The sequence below is a fragment of the Eptatretus burgeri genome, chromosome 1 (assembly GCF_056783735.1).
Source record: "Eptatretus burgeri isolate ZD-2024b chromosome 1, Ebu_testis_v1, whole genome shotgun sequence".
Classification (NCBI taxonomy): domain Eukaryota; kingdom Metazoa; phylum Chordata; class Myxini; order Myxiniformes; family Myxinidae; genus Eptatretus; species Eptatretus burgeri.
The window spans coordinates 58,351,963-58,378,863 of NC_140961.1; the positions used below are offsets into that span (position 1 = coordinate 58,351,963).

At 42.8% G+C, this 26,901-nt stretch overlaps 1 protein-coding gene across 3 annotated transcripts in view; it reads left to right on the forward strand.

The window, feature by feature from the left end:
* The window catches only part of RHOT1 (ras homolog family member T1), a 104,155-nt gene that overhangs the window by 34,813 nt on the left and 42,441 nt on the right, over positions 1–26,901 (forward strand). For all 3 annotated transcript variants that reach the window (XM_085885300.1, XM_085885309.1, XM_085885319.1), the window contains 5 exons: positions 3,980–4,081; positions 6,755–6,853; positions 10,714–10,822; positions 16,177–16,297; positions 20,198–20,282. In XM_085885300.1, the coding sequence (XP_085741426.1) occupies positions 3,980–4,081; positions 6,755–6,853; positions 10,714–10,822; positions 16,177–16,297; positions 20,198–20,282 (516 nt within the window). The remainder of the gene's footprint in view (positions 1–3,979; positions 4,082–6,754; positions 6,854–10,713; positions 10,823–16,176; positions 16,298–20,197; positions 20,283–26,901) is intronic.

Sequence of the window (26,901 nt, forward strand, 5' to 3'; positions counted from 1 at the left end):
TTTTTTTTAACCTTTTTTTTTGGATAAAAAGGTGCCTTCAAAAGAGACAAGCAGGCCTGAAATCCAGATAGGCAGCTGTTTTGATGTTTAACTGATTTTGACCATGTAATCTTTGTCTGTTTGATCGTTGCCGGGTCGAGGCCTCCGGATTGGAGGTGACGCTTTGATGTAGGACTGTGTCCAATTGGAGATTGGTGGAGTGCTCATCACATTCCACATGTTTCGATTTACCCTCTGATTGCATCATGTGCCTTCTGGTTGAATGATTTGCATTTGCGGGAACAATCATCTGGGTGGCAGATGGTGGTTCTTTGCAGATTATGTGGTTTTACCATGTGAGACATAATCTGCGATGATGCTCATCATATCAGTCAGGTTATGCTCACCATAATGTCGTCTGATGTTTAAACGATGAATGTGGTCATCATTAGATAGATATTTATCGGTATACCGTCCTGATGATGATAAACAATCTCAAAATCCGGATAGGCGGCTCCGTTAGATGTTTAACTGATGTTGACCATGTCATCTTTTGTCTGTTACGTTTCTATATATATATATATATATATATATATATATATATATATATATATATATATATATATATATATATATATATATATATATATATATTTGTTACGGCCATGGGTACAGAGTGTATCATGAGGGAGTTGATCCTCATTTCTCCTCGGAAGAACCAGACCCGGTGATACTGCTCACAATTAACTTTGTGGTATGGTGGGTTGCCAATCAGTTAGACCACGAGTTCCAGTATCCACTGTCTAATTTGCTGTTTAACTAAAGGTCATGTGGTCTCCTGACCGGGGAGCGCGCCCTCAGCGATGCACCAACCTCATCTTGATGCAATCTTAAGTAAGACGGCCGAGCGTTTACCGCCGACTATGACAGGTTAATTATTTTGGGAATTACCTCCCATTCTATTTTGGTTCACACATTTCTGGATCAATGGAAGAAAATGACAAGCACAGACAGGTTGAAACGTGAACAAGGAATTTATTATTAAGAAAAATTAATAAATTCAAAAACTTCATATTTCCTTGTGGTGTAAATGGATAAATTCAAATCAATCAAAATAATCTCAAACAAATATAGAATTCAACAAGCAGTTATGGAAAAATAGACAGAGGAGATGCTTATCACTTTGCATTACTTAGCATTTAAACACTAAACATGGGTACGCAGCAGATCATTCAGGTGGAAAAGAAATCCGGTCTCGGCTTATCAAGGCAGAAGTCGTCGTGCGTCTGATAAAATGACCCAAAATGTGTGAGCATTTACTAGAAACATGACCTTGGTCCACTGCCAGTGCCCTGCCTTGCCGTGCACCCACCCGCAAACAGGCTCGAACACCAATCAATATCACGTCGTCACTCCCAGGAACCAGGAACGCCAAGAGCCAGGTACCGAGCAGAACCAGCAGAAACGATCCAACCGTCAGGAGCTATCAGAAGCTGTAACCAATGGGCAGGAGCTGTAACTAATGGGCAGGAGCTGTAAGGAACCGTCACCAGCTGTCAGCAACCGTCAGGAGCTTTCACCAGCTGTAACCAACAGTCCGGAGCTGTCAGGAGCTGCCAGCAACGGTCAGTAGCTTCCAGCAATGGTCTGGGGCTGCCAGCAACGGTCTGGGGCTGCCAGCAACCGTAACCACCGGTCAGGAGCTCTCTGCAACCGTAACCAGTGGTCAGGAGCTCTCAGCAACCGTAACTAGCGGTCAGGAGCTATCACCAACTGTCAGGAAGGTGGTCCTCTCCTCCTTTTTATAGGCGACCATTGTGGTTGGAGCCTCAAGCAGACTTCAGCTAAATCCAGCTTGCCGATTGGCGCATCACTGCACGTGACCTCCAACTGTCAACCCCTGCGATCATTCCTTCCCCACCATCGAACAAGATGCAACTCCCAATTAATACAGGCCTAGCTTACGACGCTATGTTCGGGGCACTGGATGAATGCCAGAAAGCGGCCTTTTGCGGGAACAACTGAGTGAAAACGTGAAGCGCTCACAAAACGTCAACGGCAACCATCACCGACACGAACAAGAGCCAGCCAACATCCATAGAGCTGCCGAGCAGGGCTTCAAATGTCGCTGGAAAAAGGTGGATGTCAAAGGTCGATGAAAGAGAGGTGGGTGTTGAACGTCAATGGAAAAAGGTGGATGCCTGAGGTAAATGATCCACAGTCATGTCTGACAGTCAGAATAACTGTTCAGGAAAAGCTTGTGGTGTGTTTAATCAAATGTCCTGTAAGTCCAAAGTGTAAATAATCATCCATTTCCAAGACAATGCGTCTTGATGGAAAAGGAATCGAATGAGTCGGCATTGGGCTAACGGCTATCTCTCGCGTGCATGAATGTGTCGAAAAGAGGAAAAGGTTATCCCACATGAAAGAAAGGGAACCTATTATTTACCCTTCTCCAATGCATCAAAGAGTTAGAATCTCACCATACAAGGGGATGGGTCTATTCTCAACATGCATTGATGGAAATAACTGTCTGAGGACCTGGATGTTCTGTGCATTAGTCCGATCCGATTCTGAAATCGATTACTATATTTTTATATATGTATGTATATACATACATACATACATACATACATACATACGTGTTGGCGCAGTGGTTAGGGCAGCGGCTTGGGATCCAAAAGGTCCTGAGTTCAAGCCCCGTTGGGCCACTGAATTAATACATCAGGGGGTTGACTCAGCCTGTCATCCTTCCGAGGTCGGAGAAATGAGTACCAGTATACTGGGCCGGTGTATACCATGGTTAAAATAGGTGTACCATATCCCTGTGTCATAAGAGGCGACCAGGGTTGCGTCAGGAATGGCATCCGGCGTAAAACATGTGCCAAATCACTATGCGGATCATACGGATGATCCGCTGTGGCGACCCTTAACGGGAGCAGCCGAAAGAAGAAGAAGAAGATGAAGATACATACATACATACATGTAGAGTATTACACATACATTGAACCCCCTAACTTGAATAGGGAGCAAAGCACAGGTCAAGTCCCATCACAGAAAATGCTGCACATGACCTTTGAGCAACAAGCGTCGTCTGCCACATGTGCACTTCCAGCCCACCTTGACACATGTGCCTTGCTATCTCATCAAGTTAGGGGGTTCAATTTTTGTTTAACTCACTTGGCATGGTCACAATTAAATGATTTGGCAATATGGTGTCCTGACAAGCCCATAATAAGGTCAAAATCCAGATCGACAGCTCTGATTTAATTTATTTGTGACCATAAATCTCAGCCTTCAAGACCTGATTGCCACACGGAGGCCATCCTAATTTGAAGGTGATGTGTTGGTATAATTTACACACATGGTGTCGGCATCATGTCACTTTCATGGTCAGAATTCCTCTTTTTTTGTCTCTCTTTTTTTTTTGTTATGTATGAGGCATTCCTTGTCAGGGAGTTTCTATTCTTTATTTACTACATTCCCCTTTTCTTTTTCCCCACAGTCAAATTATCTGATTGAGCAAGAATGAACATTGTTTTTGCCTTGAACCTCATTTTAATTATATGGGTGCCCCGACAGCATTCTTGAGTTAAATTGACTAAACCTGAACTTGGTTCATTTCACACTTACAAACCACATGCACTGCCTTTTCATATTTACTTCCATTGTGATCTCATTCACAGTATGCCACATTAAGCTGATTTTCACAGAATTTCATGATGCAATGTTGTGGCATTGTTTACAAATCAGATTGGTAATGATGGATCACAAAAGAGCACAGCGAGGCACACTATTGAGTAATAAAACACTTTCAAAGAAGTTGCACGTCTTCAAACAAAAAAAACGTTGTCCATGAGTTCATCTAAATAGTTAACATTTTGTTGCCTGGCATGGCTACGTAAAACCCAATAAAAAGTTTTAGGATGCCACATTGCTTTATCCTATTTGATGGCTGGAATGAAAATGCTATTCTTCTTCTTCTTCTTCTTCTTGCTAGTGCTCCGCCCGAGCTTTGCGAAACATCTCGGAGGTATTCTTCTATGCCCAAAAGGCTGTGCTCCACCCCAGCGGGCCTCTCTACTGCCCGGAGGAGAAACAGGTAAGTTCATCTTACTGACAGATATCTGCTTCCCCATTTTGTTTGGTTTTCTTTCATGTTCAATTTTACTAGCTTCCTGTCTTTTTCTAATTTTCTTTTTCTGGTACAAGCCTTAATAATCCGTAAACACAGTTCACCCTCCCATCATCCTCCTTTTCAACTTCACTCATTACATGTATTTCTTCACTTTCCTTCCTCTTCTTTCTGTACATGTCTTCCTTCTTTCTTCTTTGTCTCTGTTTGTGTAATTATTCTGTAGAGCAGTTACCCTTTGGGATGCCGTAGGGAGGGTGGTGTGGGTGAGCAATCCCCCCATGCCTTTTGCCAGGAAGGGTGGGGAGGGGTGGGGGGGGCAGGAAGTGCCTTATCACGTGGATGCCCGAAAAAGTTTGATGACATTGCTGAACTGACAGAGTGTAAGAGGCTTCTAATATGCATCATATCCTTTGACTGCCATTAATTTTGTCCTCGCAAGTCTTCCGGCGGCAGACCTTGAAATTTCCTCAAAATAATCGCTGATTACAACTTGTCCCATTTTTCATCAATTTTTACTGTGATAATACACCACATGTATCCTGGCAGCGAAGGACACTACCTGAAAAGCCTACAGCTGCTGTGGTGCTACGGCGTACATTGTGCAAGAATAGCGATAGTGCTGTGCAGAACATGACCACTAATTGCCATCCTTGCTATAGTGTGTGTGTGTGTGTGTGTGTGTGTGTGTGTGTGTGTGTGTGTGTGTGTGTGTGTGTGTGTGTGTGTGTGTGTGTGTGTGTGTGTGTGTGTGTGTGTGTGTGTGTGTGTGTGTCGCGCTACTCCTACAGTTCTAGGCTGATTACATCCAGACTTGCTACATCGGATAGGATCATATCCTTGGTGGGGGGAGGGCGGGGCGCAAATTATCTATGTTAATGTGTGTTGTGTAGCGCCGCTCAAGGTGGGAGAGGGTATTACAAGTCGCCACCATTTACACCAGTGCAGTGAGGTTTTTGAATTACAAGCAATAGGTGTGAATTTGCTTCAGGCATGTAACCCAGGTTATTTATCATTTATTTTTGGGAGCAATTGAGGCAGCTGTCAGTTGCCTATACACCGCCCAAATAAAGGTATGTGTCAAAATAATGTGTTGCATGCTTGGAACAAGATCGCCTGTCAGGTGGGTACTCTGCTGCTCGTGATTGATAATTCTCGGTATCACGATTAATTAAAATGATCTTACTGCAGTTGGGTGCTCTCACATTTTTGGGAGCTTTCTTTGTGCATCCTTTCAGTGATTAACCCCAATGAACTGCCTGCCCAGGTCCTAGAGGGTTAATTACTCCCACATAAAGTACCGTGTATTAATCGATTGATAATTTCTCTCTGCAAGATGAGGCCTGTGAGTGTTTTACAAAAAGTACTCGGACTTTGCTCGAAGGTGCCAAATTTGTAAATTGTATTCAGTAGATATATCTGAATTTGCTGTTGAAAGAGAACGATTTTAATTTTCCTGAGTTTGATGATGCTCAATCCATGGGTTTTAGTTTCTCAGTCCTCTTTCAATCTTTCTCTTTGATTCCAAATTTATTTAATTTCTTTTCTGTCACATTAGAAAAGAAAATTGCCACCACCCCCACTCTCCCCCTTCTACCTCCCCAGCATCCCTGGTTACACCTTTAATCCTGGCATTGTCAGCACTATTGCAGGAGCTAAAAGTGTAACACTGCTTGTATTAATAATAACAGTCTTTGTTCTCTTAACTGCCTTTAGGAAGTACTAATTCAGCTCTGTGGTTACTGATTCATCCCTTCTGCTTTTATGGTTGATATAGCAAAACAACAATAAAAAATGTATTTTTCTCCTTCTTGGAGAGGTGTATATTATCGGTGATATATTTGCTGCATGCTCGGTAAATATGAAAATGTTCTTTGTGAAGAAATGCAACAAAATTCATTTTTGATCTGTGGCTAGTCTTGAATTTAACATTTCAGATATACCAACACAGTACTTCTGTTTGCGATGTATATTCGTTCATTAATTTTATTGGGGAACATTGGGGGGATGTGGTAATGACCATATTTTTATTTGGGGATGCGATTCCACAAGTGTGTTTCACATATCATAAATTCTTGCAACGTTCTTAAGGTTTGCGATTTAATTTGTTCATTTTTAGTGAAGGTTAGTTAATGCAATATGGAGTATTGTATCGACTAAGAAGACCGTCTCAGATGTAGCATTCTCGTCTTTGAGCGACTTAGCATACTCGTCATTTCCATGACACGTATCAGTGTCTCATGTGAATTGAATATGTGATGGAGTGGTGTCCAATTGAAAACTTTAATCTTCGTGTACCAAAGGTAGAGTGTTGCATCATAGAGTATGCTCCCAGTCCTTTGAACAAATAGACTAAGCAGGCTGGTCTATCTGTTTATGCCACTTTGTTGAATTTGGATACCTTGATACCTTTCATAAGAAATAGGCCATTGTTTGTTAGTACCCTGGCCAAATTAGAAATTCTTGCCCTGTTTGCAACTGAGAAAGCAATGGCAAACCACCACTTTTATTGTTTGTCATAACAGAAGGCACTCGTGCCCTGCCTGGAGACATTATACTTCAATTTGGGTTTGGTTTATTTTTTATGTTTAGGATGTTGTAAAGTACTTGCACAATGTCTGACTATTTGCTGTTTGGCAGCTCAAGCCAGAATGTGTACGAGCCCTGACACGGGTCTTTCGAATCTGTGACCTGGATAATGATGGACTGCTGAACGACACTGAGCTGAATTTTTTCCAGGTGTGCCTTGCCAGTCACACCTTGTTCCTCGTCGTCATTTCTTATGATCAATGCCATAATTAGATGTATTTTGTCATCCAAAAACAAAACCTGTTGAGTTGGCATTTACATTCGAGCTTCTTTTTACCATGGCAAACACAGATTAAAAGCATAATTACAACGAGACGAAACCGAGTAACAAAATTGAAGAGTATAAACAAGAAATGGCAATAATTTTGTTTGTGTCGTGAGTTTGCTCTGATTGAAGAGAAGCACCCTTGCTCCATGCCAAAAGAAGCTGTAATGCTTTTGCAAAATTGCATAATTTTAACATCCAGTAGCATTGAAATAGAGATGAGAACTTTTTCTTCATGAAACCTCCAAAATCTGTTCTTACCTGCTATGACCATGGTGACCGGTGCCATTTCACGAAGCACCATTGTTTCGTCAGTTCGCTGTTACCTAGGTGTACAGGTCTTTATATTTTCAACAACTTTCACAACAGTAAGTGCAGAACATATTGTATCTCATTGAATCAACCAAGACCTTCAAGCTCAACTTCTTACCTTTCTAAATGCAAAATGAAAATGTGACAGATGCACACCGATGCCATGAAGTGTATGTTTGAAACAAAGGCAATTTCATACATGCTCTCATGCAAATATGTTCCTGTGATGCATGAAGTTAATATACAGTGCCGATGAAAAGTCCACAAACCCCTTTTCAAATTCTTCACCTTTTGTTGCCTTATAGCCTGGAATGAAATTACATTAAGTCAGACTTTTTCCACCTTTATTTACACATCGTAACCCACAACTTCCAAGTGAAAGATAAATGCCACAAATTTCAGAAAATTAATTAAAAATACAAAACTAGGATATCTTGGTCAGATAACTGTCCACCCCTCTTAGAATAGCAATTGTAAATTAGCTCAAGTGTAACCAATCACCTTCAAAATCACACACCAAGTTAATTGGCCTACACCTGTGTTAAATTGTAGTGATTCTGTTTATTTACTCTGCCACCGAACTGTTTTCACCCCTTTCTGTCTGTTTGTGTGCAGGATATCTCAAAAAGTTGTGGACGGATCCAGATGATATTTTGTGGACAAGTTGGGTATGTGACAAGGACGAACTGATTAGATTTTGGTGAAGATCCGGATCTAGATCTGATACTGGAATTTTTAAAGTGATTCTTCACCATTGAGAGATAGGGACAAAAATGATATGTAGCACGATATCTCAAAAAGTTATGGATGGATTCAGACAAAACTTGGTGGACAGGTTGGGCATGTGGAAAGGACGAATTGATTAGATTTTGTTGAAGATCTGGATGCGAGAATTATTTGATTTTTGAAGTGATTCTTCACCATTGAGAGGGCCAAAAACGATATAGTACTGTATAGCATGATATTTCAAAAATGTAATGGGCCCGATATGTTGTCGTGGATCAGGCATTACATGGTGGAGGTATGCTCTATACGGAATGCCCTTATTGTTTCAGAATAAAATTGGCTGTTCCTGTAGGTTTCCTCTGCTGGGTAGTGCATTTCACGGCAAAGACTCAACGATGAGCACCAAGGAGCTTTCAAAAGACCTCCGGGATAAAGTTGTGGAAAGGCAGAGATCAGGGGATGGGAATAAAAATATTTCAAGGCCTTGAATATCCCTTGGAGCACAGTCAAGACAATCATAAAGAAGTGGAAGGCATATGGTACCACCAACACCCTGCCTTGATCAGGCTGTCCCTCAAAATTGAATGATTTAAGGAGGAGACCGATCAGAGGCCACCAAGAGGTCAATGGCAATTTTGAAGAGCTACATGCCTTTATGGCAAAGACTGGTCACTGCGTGCATGTGAGAACAATATCCCAATCACTCCACAAGTCTGGCCTGTAAAGTAGGGTAGGAAGAAGGAAGCCATTACTCAAAAAAGCTCACCTTCAGTCCTGTTTCAGGTATGCAAAAAAACACTCTGGAGATTCTGAAGCCATCTGGCAAAAAGGTTTGTGGTCTGACGAAACCAAGATGGAACTTCTTGGCCAGAATACAAGACGTGGTACGTTTGGTGCAAACCAAACACAGCACATCACCCAAAGAACAATGTCCCGACTGTGAATCATGGTGTTGGCAGCATCATGTTATGGGGATGTTTGTCATCAGCAGGGACTGGGTCACTTGTCAGGATAGAAGGAAAAATTGATGGAGCAAAATACAGAAAAATCTTAGAGGAAAACCTGCTGCCCCTCTGCAAGAAAGCTGAAATTGTGGTGGAAGTTCTCCTTTCAGCATGACAATGACCCGAAGCACACAGCAAAGCTACACTGGAGTGGCAAATGAACAAGAAGATAAATGGCGTTGAGTAGCCCAGTCAAAGCCCTGACCTAAATCCAATCGAAAATCTGTGGTGGCATCACTTGAAGATTGCTGTCCATCAACGCTCCCCTCACAACTTGACGGAGCTTGAACAGTTTTGTACAGAAGAATGGGCTAATATTGCCCAATCAAGGTGTGCAAAGATGGTAAAGACCTAACCCAACAGACTCACAGCTGTAATTGCTGTCAAAGGTGCGACCACCAAGTATTAACTCAGGGGGGTGGACACTTATCTATCAAACCAAGATATTCTTGAATGAATTTTCTGAAATTTTAAGAATCTTTCCACTTGGAAGTTGTGGGCCACGATGTGTAAATATAGGTGGAAAGTCTGATTTAATGCAATTTAAGTCCAGGGTATAAGGCAACAACAGGTGAGAATTTTTAAAGGAGATGTAGACTTTCTATAAACACTGTATGTACAACCTTTTCCCTGTGCCTTAAAACTTCCATTAAAGAATAATTAATCTAACAATTCATTTAATCCTGGTACAAAACGACATTCATTCAGATGAATTGTCGACAGAGCAAATCCACTTGTCTTATTGAAAGCCTATTGAATGTCACACTCATAAAAGTATCCACAAAAATTGAGATGTGTGAAACATTAGTGCAAACATCATCATTCCTGTAATAAATTTTTTTATTTAATTTCTACATGTTAGATTTCCCCCTGTACCATACAGTTGAATCAAGAATATTACAGTGTTAAACCCTCTCAACCCATCACACTATCCTCATTTTGTGTTCCTCAGTAGCTTATCATAAGAGATGATTGAAAGGCCAATCGTAAGAATATTGTTTCATCTATATATTTGTATCTTTCAGCTTGTAGCTTCTTGAAACCAAAAATCACTTAACATCTTCCCTTAGTCAAATAACAAATTTGAACAATGGATGGTGTCAACAGAGCGTTGATTGAGGTATGCTAACCACTGTGTAAAGCAAGGAGAAGCTGACATTTCAGGAGTTAACCCTTTGTTGGAGTGAAAAAGATAGAGCCTTTTGGCTCTGACAAAGGGTGGTTCAACACTAACCTTCATGAGTAATATTTGACAAGCAACTTATTTATTTGACAAACAACTTGGATTTGGAAACCTCTAACCTTCATGAGTAATATTTGGAAACCACTAACCTTCATGAGTAATATTTGACAAGCAACTTATTTATTTGACAAACAACTTGGATTTGGAAACCTCTTCTCAAAAATCTTTAGCTCTGTTTATTGAAAGCACCATTTTGAAGAGTTACTTATAGGAGTAGCTGATATTTCTCACAATCAAGCTTTTCCATTGTAAATGTCGACTCTTCATCAGTAATGAGCTTAATTGTGTTTGGATAAAAATGGTCTATGTTTTTCTCATTGCGTGTACTTCTTTAGAATATCATCAGTTTTTGGTGGTGGCTTTATCATGGACAGAGTGCATGTCCCAGCTTTTTTCAGTATTTTGATCGATGTTTATCTCCTTCCAAGCCTGACTTTCCCTGCATTTACTGCCATCACAGAGGACTTGCTACAGGATACCTTTGGCTCCATCTACAGTGGAGGATGTGAAAAATGTCGTGAGACGGAATGTCCAAAATGGCATTGGTGGAAACAGCCTTACATTGGAAGGTAATGACTTGGTGCATTTTATTGCACCAGTATGGGAAATATTTTTTGAACATTGCAGAAGTACTCGTTTTTTGGTTTAGTGGGTCTGAAAATGACTTCTTGGAAATACGGTCCTATTTTAATTTCTGTTTCTTGTTGGGATATATTCCACTGACAGTGGGGTACAAAAGTCTGAATCCACTTCAGTCAATGATTTCAGAAGAATCTTTTATGATGTTGAAGATGTTTATTTGTATTCTTTCATTTATTATAGTTATTTCAGAGCATTATGTCATGATATTGAAGATATTTATTCATATTCTATAATTTATTATAGTTACTGGCAGAATACCCACTTTAGGGGTGAACCTGTTCCAAGCATGCAACACGTCTTTCTGACAAATCCCTTTATTTGGGCGGTGCATAGGCAACAGACCGCTGCCTTAATTGCTGCCAACAATAAAAATAACACATGTTATGTACATGAAGCAAAACCATGCCAACTGCTTATGTGCATACATAATGCATCATGGTTATAACACCTCGGATAATTCCAATTGTACTGGGCCAGAGGCCTGAGGCCTATATATGCTGTCACCTTCACAAGGCCCATGACGCCTATCGGCTCCATACAACCTTTCAATATTTTATGACCCTTTTTCAAAGTCTTTAGGTTGTTTTACACTGAACAGAAAACTTGTAGGAAGGGCATGGCGATTGTATATGCTTGGTGCTGGCTTAATGGTTAGGGCGGCAGGCTTGAGATCCTCGGGTCCTGAGTTCAAATCCTGCTCAGCCGTTAAATTAATACCAGGAGGGGTTGACAGCCTATCATCCTTCAAACATCGACAAAAATGAGTACCAGCTTGCTGGGATGATTGAGCCATTCGAGTATCCTGTGTTGGAGTGGCACAATGGCTATTGGGCACAATGGCTATTGTGCCCAATAGCCTAGAAGACTGCTTCGGCAGCGCTGGCGCTCTGTACAGAGTATGGTCCCAATGGATGGATGGATGGATGGATGTTGGGAACTGTGACCCCCTTTTTGCCTTAAGAACTGCCTCAACGTTACAAAACTGTCATATACAATTGACTCGAGTATCATCCATAAAATTATCAATTCAATGCCAAATAGAGTTTAAGGCAAAATGGTCACATTGATTATTGAAAACTAGCAAATACCACCTGTCGCTTTGCTGATGGGAATACTGAGAGGGGGGAGGGGAAGAGGTGAGAGAGAGAGGAGAGGGGGAAAGGGAGGGAGAGTGAGGAGTTATGGGGGAGCGAGGAGGGATGGAGAGTGAGGAGGGGTGGGGGAAGCGAAGGCAGTGAGAGGTGAGAGGAATGGAAGGCAGACGTGCAGTGGAGCGTTAATTACGATTCATGCTGTCTCATCCAAATGCTTCTGCATAGAATAACAGTGAAGATGAAAACAAATGTCTGAAATCCATTTTGTACCGGTGATACTATAAATACCTCCTCCCACCTCCCGGACATGACGGAGACAAAGACCGCCTGGACACATCCTGAGCCAAGCTGTCCAGAGCCAAACCCCACTCGGACATGTCCGGAGACAAACCCTGCTCAGATACGTCCAGAAACAAACTCCTGTCCTGACATAAACACCGCCCGGATGCTTCCAGAGCCAAGCTGTCTGGAGACAAACCATCTCCTGGACACGTCCGGAGACAAACTCCCATCTGGACACGTCCAGAGACAAAGCCCTTCTCGACATAACCAAGATATATATATATATATATATATATATATATATATATATATATATATATATATATATATATATATATATATATATATATATATATATATATACATACACACACACACACACACACACACACACACACACACACACACACACACACACACACACACGACGACTTCTATTTGGAAGTCGGATTCTGAAATCCGTAACAATATATTGTTGCGGTTCTGGAAACCGCATCCCTCCAACACCAATGGCAGCCAACATACAGTGGTCCCCAGTCAGTTATTTCATTAATGTACGTTCAGATCGACCCACGAGACAAGAAGGAAGGCCCTAACGGAATAATGCGTTGTATAAATCTCATAGTTAGGTCTGATTAAACCTCTGAACTTCAATCCTATTCTTTCGTTTTCGCTATTCCTGAGGTAAATCCAAGCAAGGGGTCGTCGCGAGGCCGGCAGGCACTCCGCTCGGACACCCATCGGTAAAAAACCACAGCCGTGCCCTTTGTGGAAGAATGCGTCCTCACAGAAGACCAAGGGCAGTAGTCGAAGCCAACAATAAACGCCAGCGCTGCATGGAGCACGTGCAGCACAGCGACGACACCCCAACCACTGTTCAGGTGATCAGAGGCATAACCAACACACCAAATGCGAGCAACATACAGCATGCATGCGGCACACTTCTTCAATCCAAATCTCCATTAACAAAATAATATATCTGTCTCCTTTTCAATACAAATCTCCATCTAATAATTATATCCAATCCTTTCTATCAATTCCCTGACACAGATCAGGGCTGGCACCATGCACACGACACCACCTTTGATAAATGGTCACATGCTTAATGGTGGACCCACGCACACTGTGCAGGGCATCCTCGATGGCGGGCGGACCCACGAGATGACCACGTGTACAATGGCGGACCCACGTGCACTGTACGGGGCATGCTCGATGGCGGGCGGACCCGCGTGCTGACCACGTGTACAATGGCGGACCCGCGTGCATTGTACGGGGCATGCTCGATGGCGGGCGGACCCACGTGTTGATGACGTGTACAATGGCGGACTCGTGCGCAGCCCATGATACTTTTTCATCTTACAGAACGGGGCACGAATAACACACATCCTTGGTCTGGTCTGCGCATGGGGTTACAATAACATCTTACCGTCGGTCTTCACTCACCATGACGGCCACAAATGTCTCCCGTGAACGGCAAATATCCTCCCGCACCTCCGCCTCGATGCAGCTGCTACCAGGCAGAGGCATGCTGTGCGGCCAGATCGCTCGGGCCACGTGGCACACCATGGAGCAGGCACATTGACCAACGCCAACCGTGGGTCGCTGGGGCACGGCACGGGGTTCGGTGCAAGGCAATTCATGTCACGGTGCTCGGAGCGAGTTGATTCCGTAGCTTGGAACCATCTGGCCGGAAGTAAAGTGGAGCCGCTTCCGGTCATGGCGGCTGGCCCGTGCGCTGGCCGGGGCTCAATCAAAACACCCGATTCGGATCATGATACATCGCTTTGGGTCGTCACCCCCGCCCCGCACCACGGAATCTATAAAAGGATGGGTTGCTGAGCTGCGAGTGTGTCGTTCTTGTCTGTCGTTCCTGTTCGTCGTTCCTGCCCATCGTTCCTGTCTTCATTACTGTCAGCTCGTTCTGTCTTGCTTGTGATCGACAACCTGGCTTGGGTTATCACATGTGCGGAAATGAAATAAAGCCATGAGTGCTGGCATCTCCGGGCATTTATAAGCATTGCTATGTAGCCAGCGATTGGTAGCTTTGATGATCAGGCATTCGATAATATGAGGGAGGAAAGTGAAGAAAAAAAACTTTATCATTAAGAAATCATTGTGGTCTGTTCCAAGTCAAGGCATGGTTGAACAGACCAAAAAACATGGCGGCTTGTGACCCCAGCAAGGTGACCCAGGATACACCTTAAGACCCCAGAGAAGGCAAGTTGTTCGAGTATTGCCTGATAAAGGATATAATTAAATAAGATCGTTAATTATCTTCAAAAGGGGTGTTTTAATTAACCCAAACACCCAATTTTCACTCATGCATTTCCTTGGAGTTTTCTTAGTATGCATGCAAAGTTTCAGGCTGCAAGGTTTAATAGTTTAGGAGTTATGGTACAGACAGACACACACAGACAGACAGACACACAGACAGACAGACAGACACACACAGACAGACAGACACACACACACAGACAGACACACACACACAGACAGACACACACACAGACAGACACACACACAGACAGACACACACAGACAGACACACACAGACAGACACACACAGACAGACACACACAGACAGACACACACAGACAGACACACACGGACAGACACACCCACCCAGCCACACCCAGACAGACACACACAGACAGACACTCACAGACAGACACACCCAGACACACAGACACACACAGACACACAGACACACACAGACACACAGACACACAGCCACACACAGACACACACAGACACACACAGACACACAGACACACACAGACACACACAGACACACAGACACACACTGACACACACCCACAGACAGACACACACAGACAGACACACACAGACAGACACACACAGACACAGACACAGACAGATACAGACACAGACAGACACAGACACACACAGACACGCACAGACACGCACAGACACGCACAGACACGCACAGACACGCACAGACACGCACAGACACACGCACAGACACACGCACAGACACGCACAGACACGCGCACAGACACGCGCACAGACACACGCACAGACACACGCACAGACACACGCACTCTCACACACTGACACACGCACTCTCACACACTGACACACGCACTCTCACACACTGACACACATGCACACAGACATTTATTTGTATAGATATGTAAAGACAGATTTTATCTCTTCTCCCTGTCAAAGGCTGGAGTGCTCCAAGGCAGTGTTCTGGGCCCAGTCCTATTCATGATCCTCGTAAATGATTTCTCTGACTGGAAAATCCTCTTTATCTATGTGCTGGTGACCCCACTCTCTGCCGTGATATCCTTAAACCGTCAGATAGGCAGGCTGCAGCCTCTTCCCTCTCTTCAGACCTTGACAACATCACAAGCTGGTCAAACACATGATATGTCTTTCAAGCCAGACAAATCTCACACTTTCACTATCTCTCTCCGAAAGGACCATCTGACAAACATCCCCCAATCTACTTTCTTAACAATCCTCGAGGAAGTTTAGTCACTCAAACTCCTGGGTCTTATTATCAAACACAGCCTTTCTTGGTCAAACCACATTTCAAAAGTGGCCTCCAAAACCAGTCACCAACTGGGCATCCTCCATTGTACAAAGTCCTTCCTTGGCACACATCAACACCTACCCACTTACAAGGCCTTCATTCACATCTTGATGCAGTACTGCTCTCCCTTCTGGGCTGGCACACAGACTTTTTGTACCCCACTGTACATTATTTTTGATCAGTTACTTTTATTAACTCCATTTGCTTTTTTCCTGAGTTGCTTTTAACTCGTACTGTACCTGTTTCTTGTAATATTGTTTTTTTCATGCTACATCTACATTTTATTTGCTTCTTCACACCCCACTATTAACGACATTATGCCCTCCTCCCTTGATTATCTTGGCAGGGTTCCTATTCTTGCACACACTTTTTGTGCAGAGGGGCCGCCATGAAACTACGTGGACAGCCCTGCGGAAGTTTGGTTACAATGATAACTTGGAGCTTTCCAATGATTTTCTGTACCCTCCGTAAGCAACTTATTTTTGTCTTTTTTTTTATTTTAATAACACTACTTTTTACTTCCTCTTATTTTTCTAAGTGTGATTGGTTTTAGATTTGCTTTCTATCTCCAGGTTTTCCACAAATTTATGGCACGTTTATGATTGTATTGAAACATTTTGTATGTAAAGCAATTGCGTACTTTGTTCGTCATGTATGAAGAACATTCTTTGGAGATTTGCTTGTCTTTTAACATGTCTGGTTCTAAGGTTCACTACTTATCAACCTGAAATGAAGACAAAACTGACATTTGGTGGACTACCCTGTATGATCGTATCATAGTTTGTCTTTATCCATCCATTCCCTCTTCTTAACAGTCATTAATTCCCCTGTCATTATGACCATTCTCTCTCACCTAACCAATGCCTCTCCTCACACCACGCCATCTCCATCATCAGACCCCAACTCTATCCCCCGTTTCATCAAAAACATTCTCACGTCAAACTTCCTTGCCAAATGTCCCTAAACTCAAAACCAAACAATTTGATTGTATTTATCATTACCTTTTTTGTCCACCCAATGCATCATTTCCTGCACCCTATTCCTCTCCACGCCCATTATTTATCCAATGAATGGATTATCGATGGACGAAGTGAGATGAGGCAGAGTGGGAATTGACTCTGAAGAATTGGAACCGTTTCAGGCAGGCAATCAGCACTGCAGAATTTATGGTTCGATTCCTGGTTCCGATGGAGGGAATCTATTCCTTTGCCCATGCCTACCGCAGTGCAAATGCAGGATGTTATGAACCGTATCATATTCAAGGACCCATCAATGATGTGTGCAAAAATAAATTGCACAAGGACCACTTACCTGAATCACCCCTCCTCCTCCCCCTTTCCAAATATGCACTTGTAAAAATAAAATACAGTACCAGGATTTGATGATAATGGAATATGACAAGTCTGGAGATGGCGATGGTCCACGAGCAATGTACACGGTTTGCCTTTTTTATTTTTTGACCTTCGAGGGGACGCCACAGGCAAACTGGCAGGAATCGGGAAAAACGTAAATGATGAAAGTTGTAGTACTCGAAGAGCACGACTTGCATACCAACTTTCATTCGAAACAGTTGAAAACCCTAGGAGCTTGATGGCCAATTTATTGATTTTTTTTGACATTTTCTAAGTTTGTGACCTTGTGACCTTGACCTTGGGATGAAAATGAAAAATCGAGCTCCGTGGGGCTATGCAGGTGCCATTGGGCTAACCAAATACCAAAACTCCTGCCAGATTCGACAAACCCCCTCGGAGAAGATGTAACTTGAAACCGGCTACCCCCTTAAAAACACGTTTTTTGGGCGTGGCTTTGCCCATAATGGGCGCAGCATGCCCATCCTCCGGAAAACACAACTAGAGCATGATACAAACCTCGCACCCTAATTTTATCAAGATCGGATCAAAACCCACGGAGCTATGCTCGGGACAGACAGACACACACCCATAACGAATATAGTGGTCACTTACTGACTCGTGAACCAATAATATTCAATAACAAGACTGAGCAATGAGCCAGGTAGAGGTAGAGCCTTACCAGGGCAGAGCGAACAGATCTCCTGTTCGCTCTACCCCGGTGAGAGTAGCAGTAGATCTGAAAGTGAACAATCTATATTAAAGCAGGTCTGTGTGTGCGCACGCACGTGCTTGTGTGCTCACTGACAATAAACCAAGTACAATCGCCTCTCCCATCCTTCTGAGAACAGGTGAGTCGACTAAATATAGAAACGACCATCTTTTATAATGGAGACAGTTATTCCCTTGTTGTGTATGGTTGGCTGTGGGAAGGTTTTCCCAAGTCTTTCACGAACCAGCTGGCCAGGCCTGACATTCGACTAAGGTTAGGGTAGGAATTTGGCTAGGGTGTCACCGATAGCTCGCCGACTCTTCGTGAAGGACACTGTGAGATCTTCAACATCCATCCGAGGGACGGCACACGCATTGATGAATCACCCTGCCTGTGAAAAACCGGGATGACAGTTTATAGCTGGGTCATGATTCAAATCCAGGCCAGACTGCTTAAAAAGGAGAGTGTGTACCTCTAGACCATCCTGCCAGCCCAGGAGAGTGATTATTTTTTTGATCTGATGGTTTGTTTGTTTTTTCTTTTCCTTTGGCGGATGTATCTCCAAAGTTTGTTCTTTACATAAGTTGTTCAGCATTGGTCTACGAGTCGTGTTTAATAATTAGTCCAATCTGCTTAATTTGGTTGCAGATATCCTTACTGCTTACCAAACCACATTAAACAATCAATAAGATGTTAACCCTGGGAATTTATTTTCAGTTTGGCTGTGTGCCTTTTGTTGTTGGTCCTTTTTTCAATCGTTATTTTTTTTATACCTCTGCTGACGAAGTCGCTGGAGGCATTATGTTTTGGGGTTGTCCATCCATCCGTCCATGCTAATTTTCTCTCTTCTCTGCAACCATTTTAGCGATTGACACAAAATTTTCACCGTGTAGAATGTTTGAGTCCCCCGGACTCTGTATAGAATTGATTGATGAATTTTGTGTGGACAGTGGCGTGAAAGCAGGGGGGGCCGAAAAACACCTCAATGGATAGGTTATGAGCTGTAGTTGTGCACCTTGACACTGGTTTTTTCACAGACATGAAGATGCGAGGAAAAAACGGTATTTTTAATTGTGCTAATATATTATATTGTGAGACGCCAACCATGATGACGCTGCTAAACATACCCTTATTTCTGTGTTCCCATAACGGCCTTGAACAACAAGAACGATAGCTTCATGGTCCAAGGGGACTCATATGTTCAAAAGAACATACCCTTATATTTTTATGATAAGTACAATGTCATAGGTTACGTGGTGTGGCAGCCATGTTGGAAAAAAGGAAAAACTTTGGACTTCTGTATCTCCGAAACTGCTCCATGGAAAAAATTGAAACTTTGCACATGTCAAGTACTCCCCATGGGCAACGAGCGTGATGATTTTTTTTTATGATGTCATAGGTGGCTTCGTTATGATGTCATAATTGCATATGTTGAACGTTTTATCACACACCCAACCTTTCCACCAAGTTTCATGCAAATCCATCAACAAGTTTTTGAGATATTATGCTCTGTCGTTTTTGGCCCTGTCTCTCAATGATGAAGAATCACTTTAAAATTTAAAGTTGCCGGATCTTCACCAAAATCAAATCAGCGTGTCCCTATCACACACCCAACCTGTCCACCAAGTTTCATCCCAATCCGTCTACAACTTTTTGAGATATCCTGTACACAAACAGACAGATGGGGGTGAAACATTACCTCCTTCCATCACAGGTGGCGGAGGTAATTAGACATCGTATGATTTCACTCCCATAACATATACGCATGTAACGTTACTTGGGAAACTCACCATGCCCACTTTTTGAAAGACTTCAGTCACGGTCGGGAATTGGTGATATAATAATTCACTGCTCCCCATTGGCCTGGGTGGTAGAGACAAATAATAGTAACTGAGACAAATAGCTTAGCTGCTCAATACGGAAAAAAAACATTAACCAAATACTTATCCAATGATATATCGTATGATTTCACTCCCATAACAAAGATGTAAGGTTACTTGGGAAACTCGCCATGCCCACTTTTTGGAAGATTTCAGTCATGGTCAGGATTTGTGATATAATTCACTGCTCCCCATTGGTTGGGTACTCAAGCCAAAAACAGTTCCACGTTGATATGGCATCTGGTTTTACTTTCAATGGACATGCCCTATTCCAGCAATAAATCTTTCAAGATACTACCACACCTCAGAAAAAGAGGTTCGTGATCTAAAATTTTTATTGATTGTTTTGTTTTAACACTATTCTCTTGAGTGTTTTACATTGGTTTGATTAAATGCATTTAACTGTCAGCATTATCTTTGATGCAGCTTGAAAGTGCCTATGGATTGCACCACGGAGCTGAACCACTACGCATACCTGTTCCTACAGGCATTGTTCGAGAAGCATGATCGGGTAATTATACTTATGCTTTGTTTTGTTTTATTACATGGTGACAGTGAAAGCAATTTGCAGAAGCTCAAACGAAGGTGTTTTACCTGCAGTTGTACCCATTCTGAATGTTGTGCATTGTCCAGGGACTTTGTCTGGAAAGAGAAGAGCTCTTTAATCCTTGTTTGCATTCGCTTCAAGTGAAACACCTTTCTGAAAGTTATCCAATGTTGTCAGTATTTGCATCTACAGGGACGTTTTCACAATACAGTATTCTCACAATGACCGTCAAACTTGCAACATAACATTGCCACGTTTGGAAAGAAGAGGGTCCATAACCCAGTGTATAGTCCTAATAAAGTGGAGTGGAATTTGTTTGCATGATCTTCTGAGGAATTGCAGGAAAAGCTGTGTTTCATCCTTGTATCATTATCATCATCTTTAAGAATCTTTCTTGTGATGTGGAAAAGCAACACATTAGCTTTACATTGACATGGTTAAGGACAAGCTCAGTGTAAATTTGGTAATCTCGTACATTGGCCCCCTCGGACCTTGGGTGTGAAAAGACAAGGTGAATTTATGACTCAGACTCAGATGTTCAGACCAAGGTACCTTGCTTAATATTTTACAAAACGTAAGCATCTGTCTGGTTGAATCAATTTGTTCGCTTCATAATTCACTGTAATATAGTTATCCTGAAACTAATCTGCCATACAATTGGAAGGATGTGCTCAATTGAACTGGGAAGATGAAAATAACTTCGGAAAATTGATTAAGTTGAGAATTAATTGTTATTCACGTTTGTTTGTGGGCTAACAGGATGGCTTCGAGGTATCCACACTCACCTCTAAGCTGTCTAGCCTGGGTTTGATTCCTGACCCAGCTATAAACTGTCAGCCCAGTGTTTCACAGGCAGGTTCATTCATCAATGTGTGTGCTGTCCCTCAGATGGATGTTAAATGGGATTCCCGTCTGCCAGCATTCTTTGGTGGACGTTAAAGATCGCACGGTGTCCTTCGCGAAGAGTAGGCAAGCTATCGCCTGAACCATGGCAAATTCCAAATTCTGCCCAAACTAGTCGAATATCAGGCCTAGCTACCATGTTCCTGAAAGACTTGGGCCAAGCTACTCCCAGCCGACCCCAAAAGAAAGGTGGGATAATGGTGGCCGTTAAAGAAGAAAAAGATTCACGTTTGTAAGATACTTCCCAATACAAAGCTGAATGCTCGCCACCATTTCTTCATCCCTCAATGGTCTCGTTTATGTAACTGACTTCCTGTATCTGTAATTTCTTAACCACCACCCCCTCTCAACCCTTCCCCACCTTCTAGTCCTTAAAAAGTGCTTCCCACCATAATCTCATGTTTTCTCCCATGCTCACCCTTGCTGTCATTGACTCTCATTTACCATCCCACCCCCTCACTTATTTTCCTCTCTGCCACTCATCCACTTGTGTGTCATTTATTTGTCTTTCTGGTGTGCTTAAAGTGTCTAAGTCCATGTCAACCTGCAGCCTCCTGTCATTAGCTCATTGATTAGCCTAGATGTGTGTCTATAATTGTAAAAAACGTTGAATTCTCTTTCATCATTATATTATAACTTTCACACACTTTGAAAATTGGGGACAAATTGCACAACATGAGACAATATTTGAGGATCTGGATGTTGGGGGGGGGGGGGTGGTGTGATGAGGGAACACAAAATTCTAGAACCAACACGCAGCATCGACAGCCCCATTTATTTGCATGAAATTTCTGGAAAAACAGAAAAGATCTATAACTAGAACAAAAGCACTTTTCCTCTCGACCCTGCGTCAGTGCCAGGTCCAGATGGCATCAGTGGACAGGTTCTCCTGCTTTGCTTCTCTTGCTTTTCCTCTGTCTGTGTTCCTCACCATGTGCTTTTCCTCTGGCCCTCTCCCATCTGCCTGGAAATCAGCAAACATAACTCCGGTCTCAAAGAAGGATGAAAAAATAGTTTTAAGTAGAGACCAGTAAACTTCTCATTGTAAACAGACAGCAATCCATCATTTCTGCAGACGTCAAGTCTCTTTACAAACAGCCTGACCTCTGACCATCATTTTGGATTCCGTTCTGGTCATTGTACTATGGACATGGTCGTGCTTCTAACCCAGAAATTGTAGGAAGCCCAAAACTTTTGTTTTGTATACCATGTCGAGGCTTGTGTAAGAGCTAATACACAAAAACATATAACAAGGCAGGAGACGAGAGGGGCAGAAGAGGGAAACACAAAATAGTGGGGAACACAGACAATAGGACATCTGTGGAAGGGAGGATGGGACGGGGTAAACAAGATGGTACTACAGGGACTTTCAAGAAGGAAAACAGAGAATTTGAAGGAGGTGGGTTTGGGGTGGATTAACGGGGGTAAAAAAGATCAAAATTATTGATAGGGGAAGATATGAGATGGTGGTGAACAGCTGTTTTGAAAACCTGGAGGGAGTGGGATTGAAGAGAGTATGGGAGAGTATCAGACTGCAGATGAAAGCTTTATAAATGGTTAGCAGCTCAGGCGTGCCAAGGAAGCTCTTTGTACGATGTAGGATGCCCAGTCGGCAACTGGCTTTGGAGGCCAGCTTGGAGATGTGGCTTTCCCAGCAAAGATCGTGGCAGATCGTGAGACCCAAAAGCTTGAATGAAAGGACTTCTTCAAGGGGATTGTTGAGAAAGTAGATGGGGGTGGTTTTCCAGACGGTCCTTTCAGAGAGACGTGGTGAGGGTGTGAGATTTGTCAGGATTGAAAGACATATGTCTAATATGAAAGTCTGAAAGATCATTGATGAAAACCAGAAAAAGAACAGGGCAAAGAACACCACCTTGAGGAACTCCAGCCTGCACAGGAAGAGGAGATAAGAAAATTCCATTAAGAGCCATGAGTTGACTGTGACAGGTGAGGAAGTCTACGAGCCATGAGTGGAGATTGCTTTGGATACCATAAGAAGAGAGTTTGGTGAGCAGTGCGGGATGCCAGACCATATCGAAAGCTCGCAATATGTTTCAGGAGATGGCTCTGATATCGTGTTTGGCATTTAGGACTTCCATCCATCGTTGGAAAAGCAGAAGCAGTATGTCCAGGGTTGAGTGACCTGGTCTAAATCCAAATTGATGAGCAGAAATCAGGCCATTGTAGAAGAGGAAGGATTTGATTTCGGAAGCGATGATGGGTTCCATAACCTTGCTGATGATTTGGGAGCAGGCTGATTAATCTGTAGTTGCAGAGATCTGTTTTTGCATCTTTTTTATGCAGAGCGGTAATGTTTGTTGATTTCCAAGCAGATGGCAGATTACCTTGAGCAAATGAGAGGGTAAATAGAACAGGGAGAGGGTGAGCAAGAGCAGCAGAGCAAGTTTTTAGAACACATGGGCTGATGCCATCTGGACCGGTTGCAGAATTTGAGTCGAGGTTTGACAGCAAGCTCTCCACCTTGTCAGGAGAAAAGGACAAAGAGTCCAGGAACAGCTGGGTGCGACTGGGTATGGTGGGTACAGAAAGCGATGGGTTTGGGACACAATATTTAGAAGCAAACAGATAATTTAGACGTTCAGTCTTTTCACATGCAGTGTCAGCTGTGCTGCCATTTGTGGTCAGGGAGGGGGAACATACACCAGAAATGGACTTAACAAGACACCATCAGGATTTGGATGAGGGAGACGGGTTTGAGAGTTCAGACTTGAGATGAGAAAGATGTTTTCTGGCTGTCCTGAGGGTACATACACACTTGTTCTGAGCTTTGTGGAAAGAACTGAGATTGCCTTCAGTAGGATTTGCTTTCCATGAGGCAAAGGCAAGTTGTTTCAGGACAACAAGCTTCAGTGTACCATGGGGGGGTGGGGGTGGGGGTTGAAAGGGGAGGAGAACTGAAGAGGAGATGACATATATCAGTGCATTACGGAGAGTAAATTTCTTTTAAAAAAATTCTCAGGATTAATTGATGTCAGTGAGAGTAGAAATGGGAGACCAGTCTAGAAGTTTAATGGCTGCTTGAAGACCCTGCCAGTTGGTCTGAGTTAAATGTCAGACTCGTCGGTGCTGAGGTGGTTCTCTAATTACAGCCAGAGAAATGACTGCTTTAACAAGCATATGGTCAGATGAACCGATTGGAGCAGAAGAAGGACAACAGACATTTTCTGGGAAATTGGTCAAAATCAAATCCAGAAGAGATGGAGTACCATTGGCTGAGAACCGGGTCGGGAAGTTGACAGATTGTGCCAGTCCTAAAGAGTCACAGAAATCCTTTGCGGAAGTGCCATGGCAGGTGAGAAAGGAACCCACACCCCGCCAACTGGCATGATGACAATTGAAGTCACCGCATATGAGGAAGGGAGAGTTGGGATGAGTGGATAGAAGTTGGGGCATGTTTTTGGCGAGCGAGATGTAAATGGAGTCATCACTGTTCGGTGGATGGAACAACACTCAGATAAACAAGATGTGGGAGCGGAGGGGAAGCCATAGCCAGAGGTGTTCCTGGGGGTGTGCAGTGAGGGCAGTGCATGGAGAGTGAGTAATAGAGTTTTTGACAAAGAGAACAACAACACCACCAGGGCGAGGTTCAGGTCTATCATACTGGAGTATGATATGTCTCACTAAGACATAATCCAAGGTCAAAAATTTCAACGGATTCGTGATCAGCGTGAAAAATGGCCATAAAAAAACACTCCTTTTAATGGGAGAACAGAGAAAAAGTCGATGTGTGCCCCACCCTCTTAGGTTGGTAAAATGCAAAAAATCAAAATGGCCACAAAATTTACCCACTTTTCAGGTAAAATTTGATAATTATAGCTTACTAGGGCATGTAATAATATTACATCAATAGTTCAGCATACCGGTATCACTATCATGGATATCATGTAATAATATTACATGCCCTAGTAAGCCATAATTATCAAATTTTACCTGAAAAGTGGATAAATTTGGTGGCCATTTTGATTTTTTGCATTTTACCAACCTAAGACGTCATCCTATGTCAAAAAATTCAACGGATTCGTGATCGGCATGAAATTTTGTCATAAAAAACACTCCTTTCAAAGAAAGTATGGTTGTATGCCCAACCCTAATTTTAATTGTGAAGGAACGTTTTCCCAGACTTAGACCAGACTTAGACCACCCACACAGAAAGATCTCTGGGTTTTTTTTGCTAACGGACCCCCTCTGACGCGACGATGTATTTTTTTTTGTTGTTGTTTTCAAAAAAAAAAAAAACCCAGAGATCTTTCGGTGTGGGTCATGATGGGTCATAATACATGTGCTTTATATGAATTTACAAGGGCACAATTAGACAATGAACAAACTCGACAGATGTAGGAGTTGAACCTTGATTTAGGGGCTGTCACACCTTGATGTTTTAGTCAGCGTATGGCAACGTATCAAAATGTATGTAAAACGCTGGCGTACGCTGAACTATTGATGTTTTTTTTAAAGTTTTTGGCGTATTCATAATGAGTTGGACGTATGCATAATGTATTAGTAACGTACACAGAACGTTTCGATAACTTATAGATAACTTGTACCAATGCATGCTTAGCGTGTTGTCGGCGTTCACAACGTATGCCCAACCATAGTCTAATGTATGCATACCGTGCGGCAGCGTATCGCCGACGATCACGTGGCGTAGCCTATTAAAAGGATGCCGCTCAACGACTCAAATCATAACCGTACTAGACATCCAAGTGTCAACATCACTGTCATGCTCTGTCACACCTTGACGTTTTAGCCAGCGTATGCCGACGTATGAAAAATTTTCCGAATATGCTGGCACATGTCGAATACTTTATGGGTAAGTTTTGTATACGTTAAGAGCACGCTGGCATATGTCGTAGTACGCCGAGCACGTCGACAAATTTTAAGCATGCTCAAAATTTTTTGACGTATGCCAGCGTATGACTCACACGTTCCGCATACGCTGGCCATAAGTTGTAGGCACGTTATGCGATCGTTGACACACGTCGACACACATTACTTGTAAGTTACTCATGAGTCGAAACACGTCGAGGTAATGTTTAGCGTACCCGAAACTTATTTCTAACCTATGAGTAACGTGCTTTGAACCTATGTGTAACGTATCTCCAACGCACATTGACGTATGTAGACTTATTTAATTGACGTCTTCCAGACGACCACAGAACTTACTGAACGTGTTTCTAACTTACAGCTTCCATATAATGGTGTATTGGCAGCGTTTAGGGGAATTGGTATATAGAAATGGGCTTCACATTAGTAACCCGTCAGTGTTTCAGACTCCCTGGTGAGTACATGTCCATGTCAGTAGTATCAGTAGTAGTAGTAGGTGAGCGTGTCAGTAGTAGTAGTAGTTGTAGTAGTAGTAGGTCCATGTCAGTAGTCGAAGGTGAGTGTGATGGGGAGGGTGTGGGTGATGATGGATCCTCCTTGCGTCCGCGTCCACGGCCACGGCCAGGAGACTTCTTTTCTGCATTCTTCGAAGTTTTCTTCGGCTTTTTTTAAAAATGTTTTTCTACGCTGAACTATTGATGTTTTTTTTTAAAGTTTTTGGTGTATTCATAATGAGTTGGACAAATGCATAACGGGTTAGTAACGTACACAGAACGTTTTGATAACTTCTAGATAACTTATACCAATGAATGCTTAGCGTGTTGTCGGCGTTCAC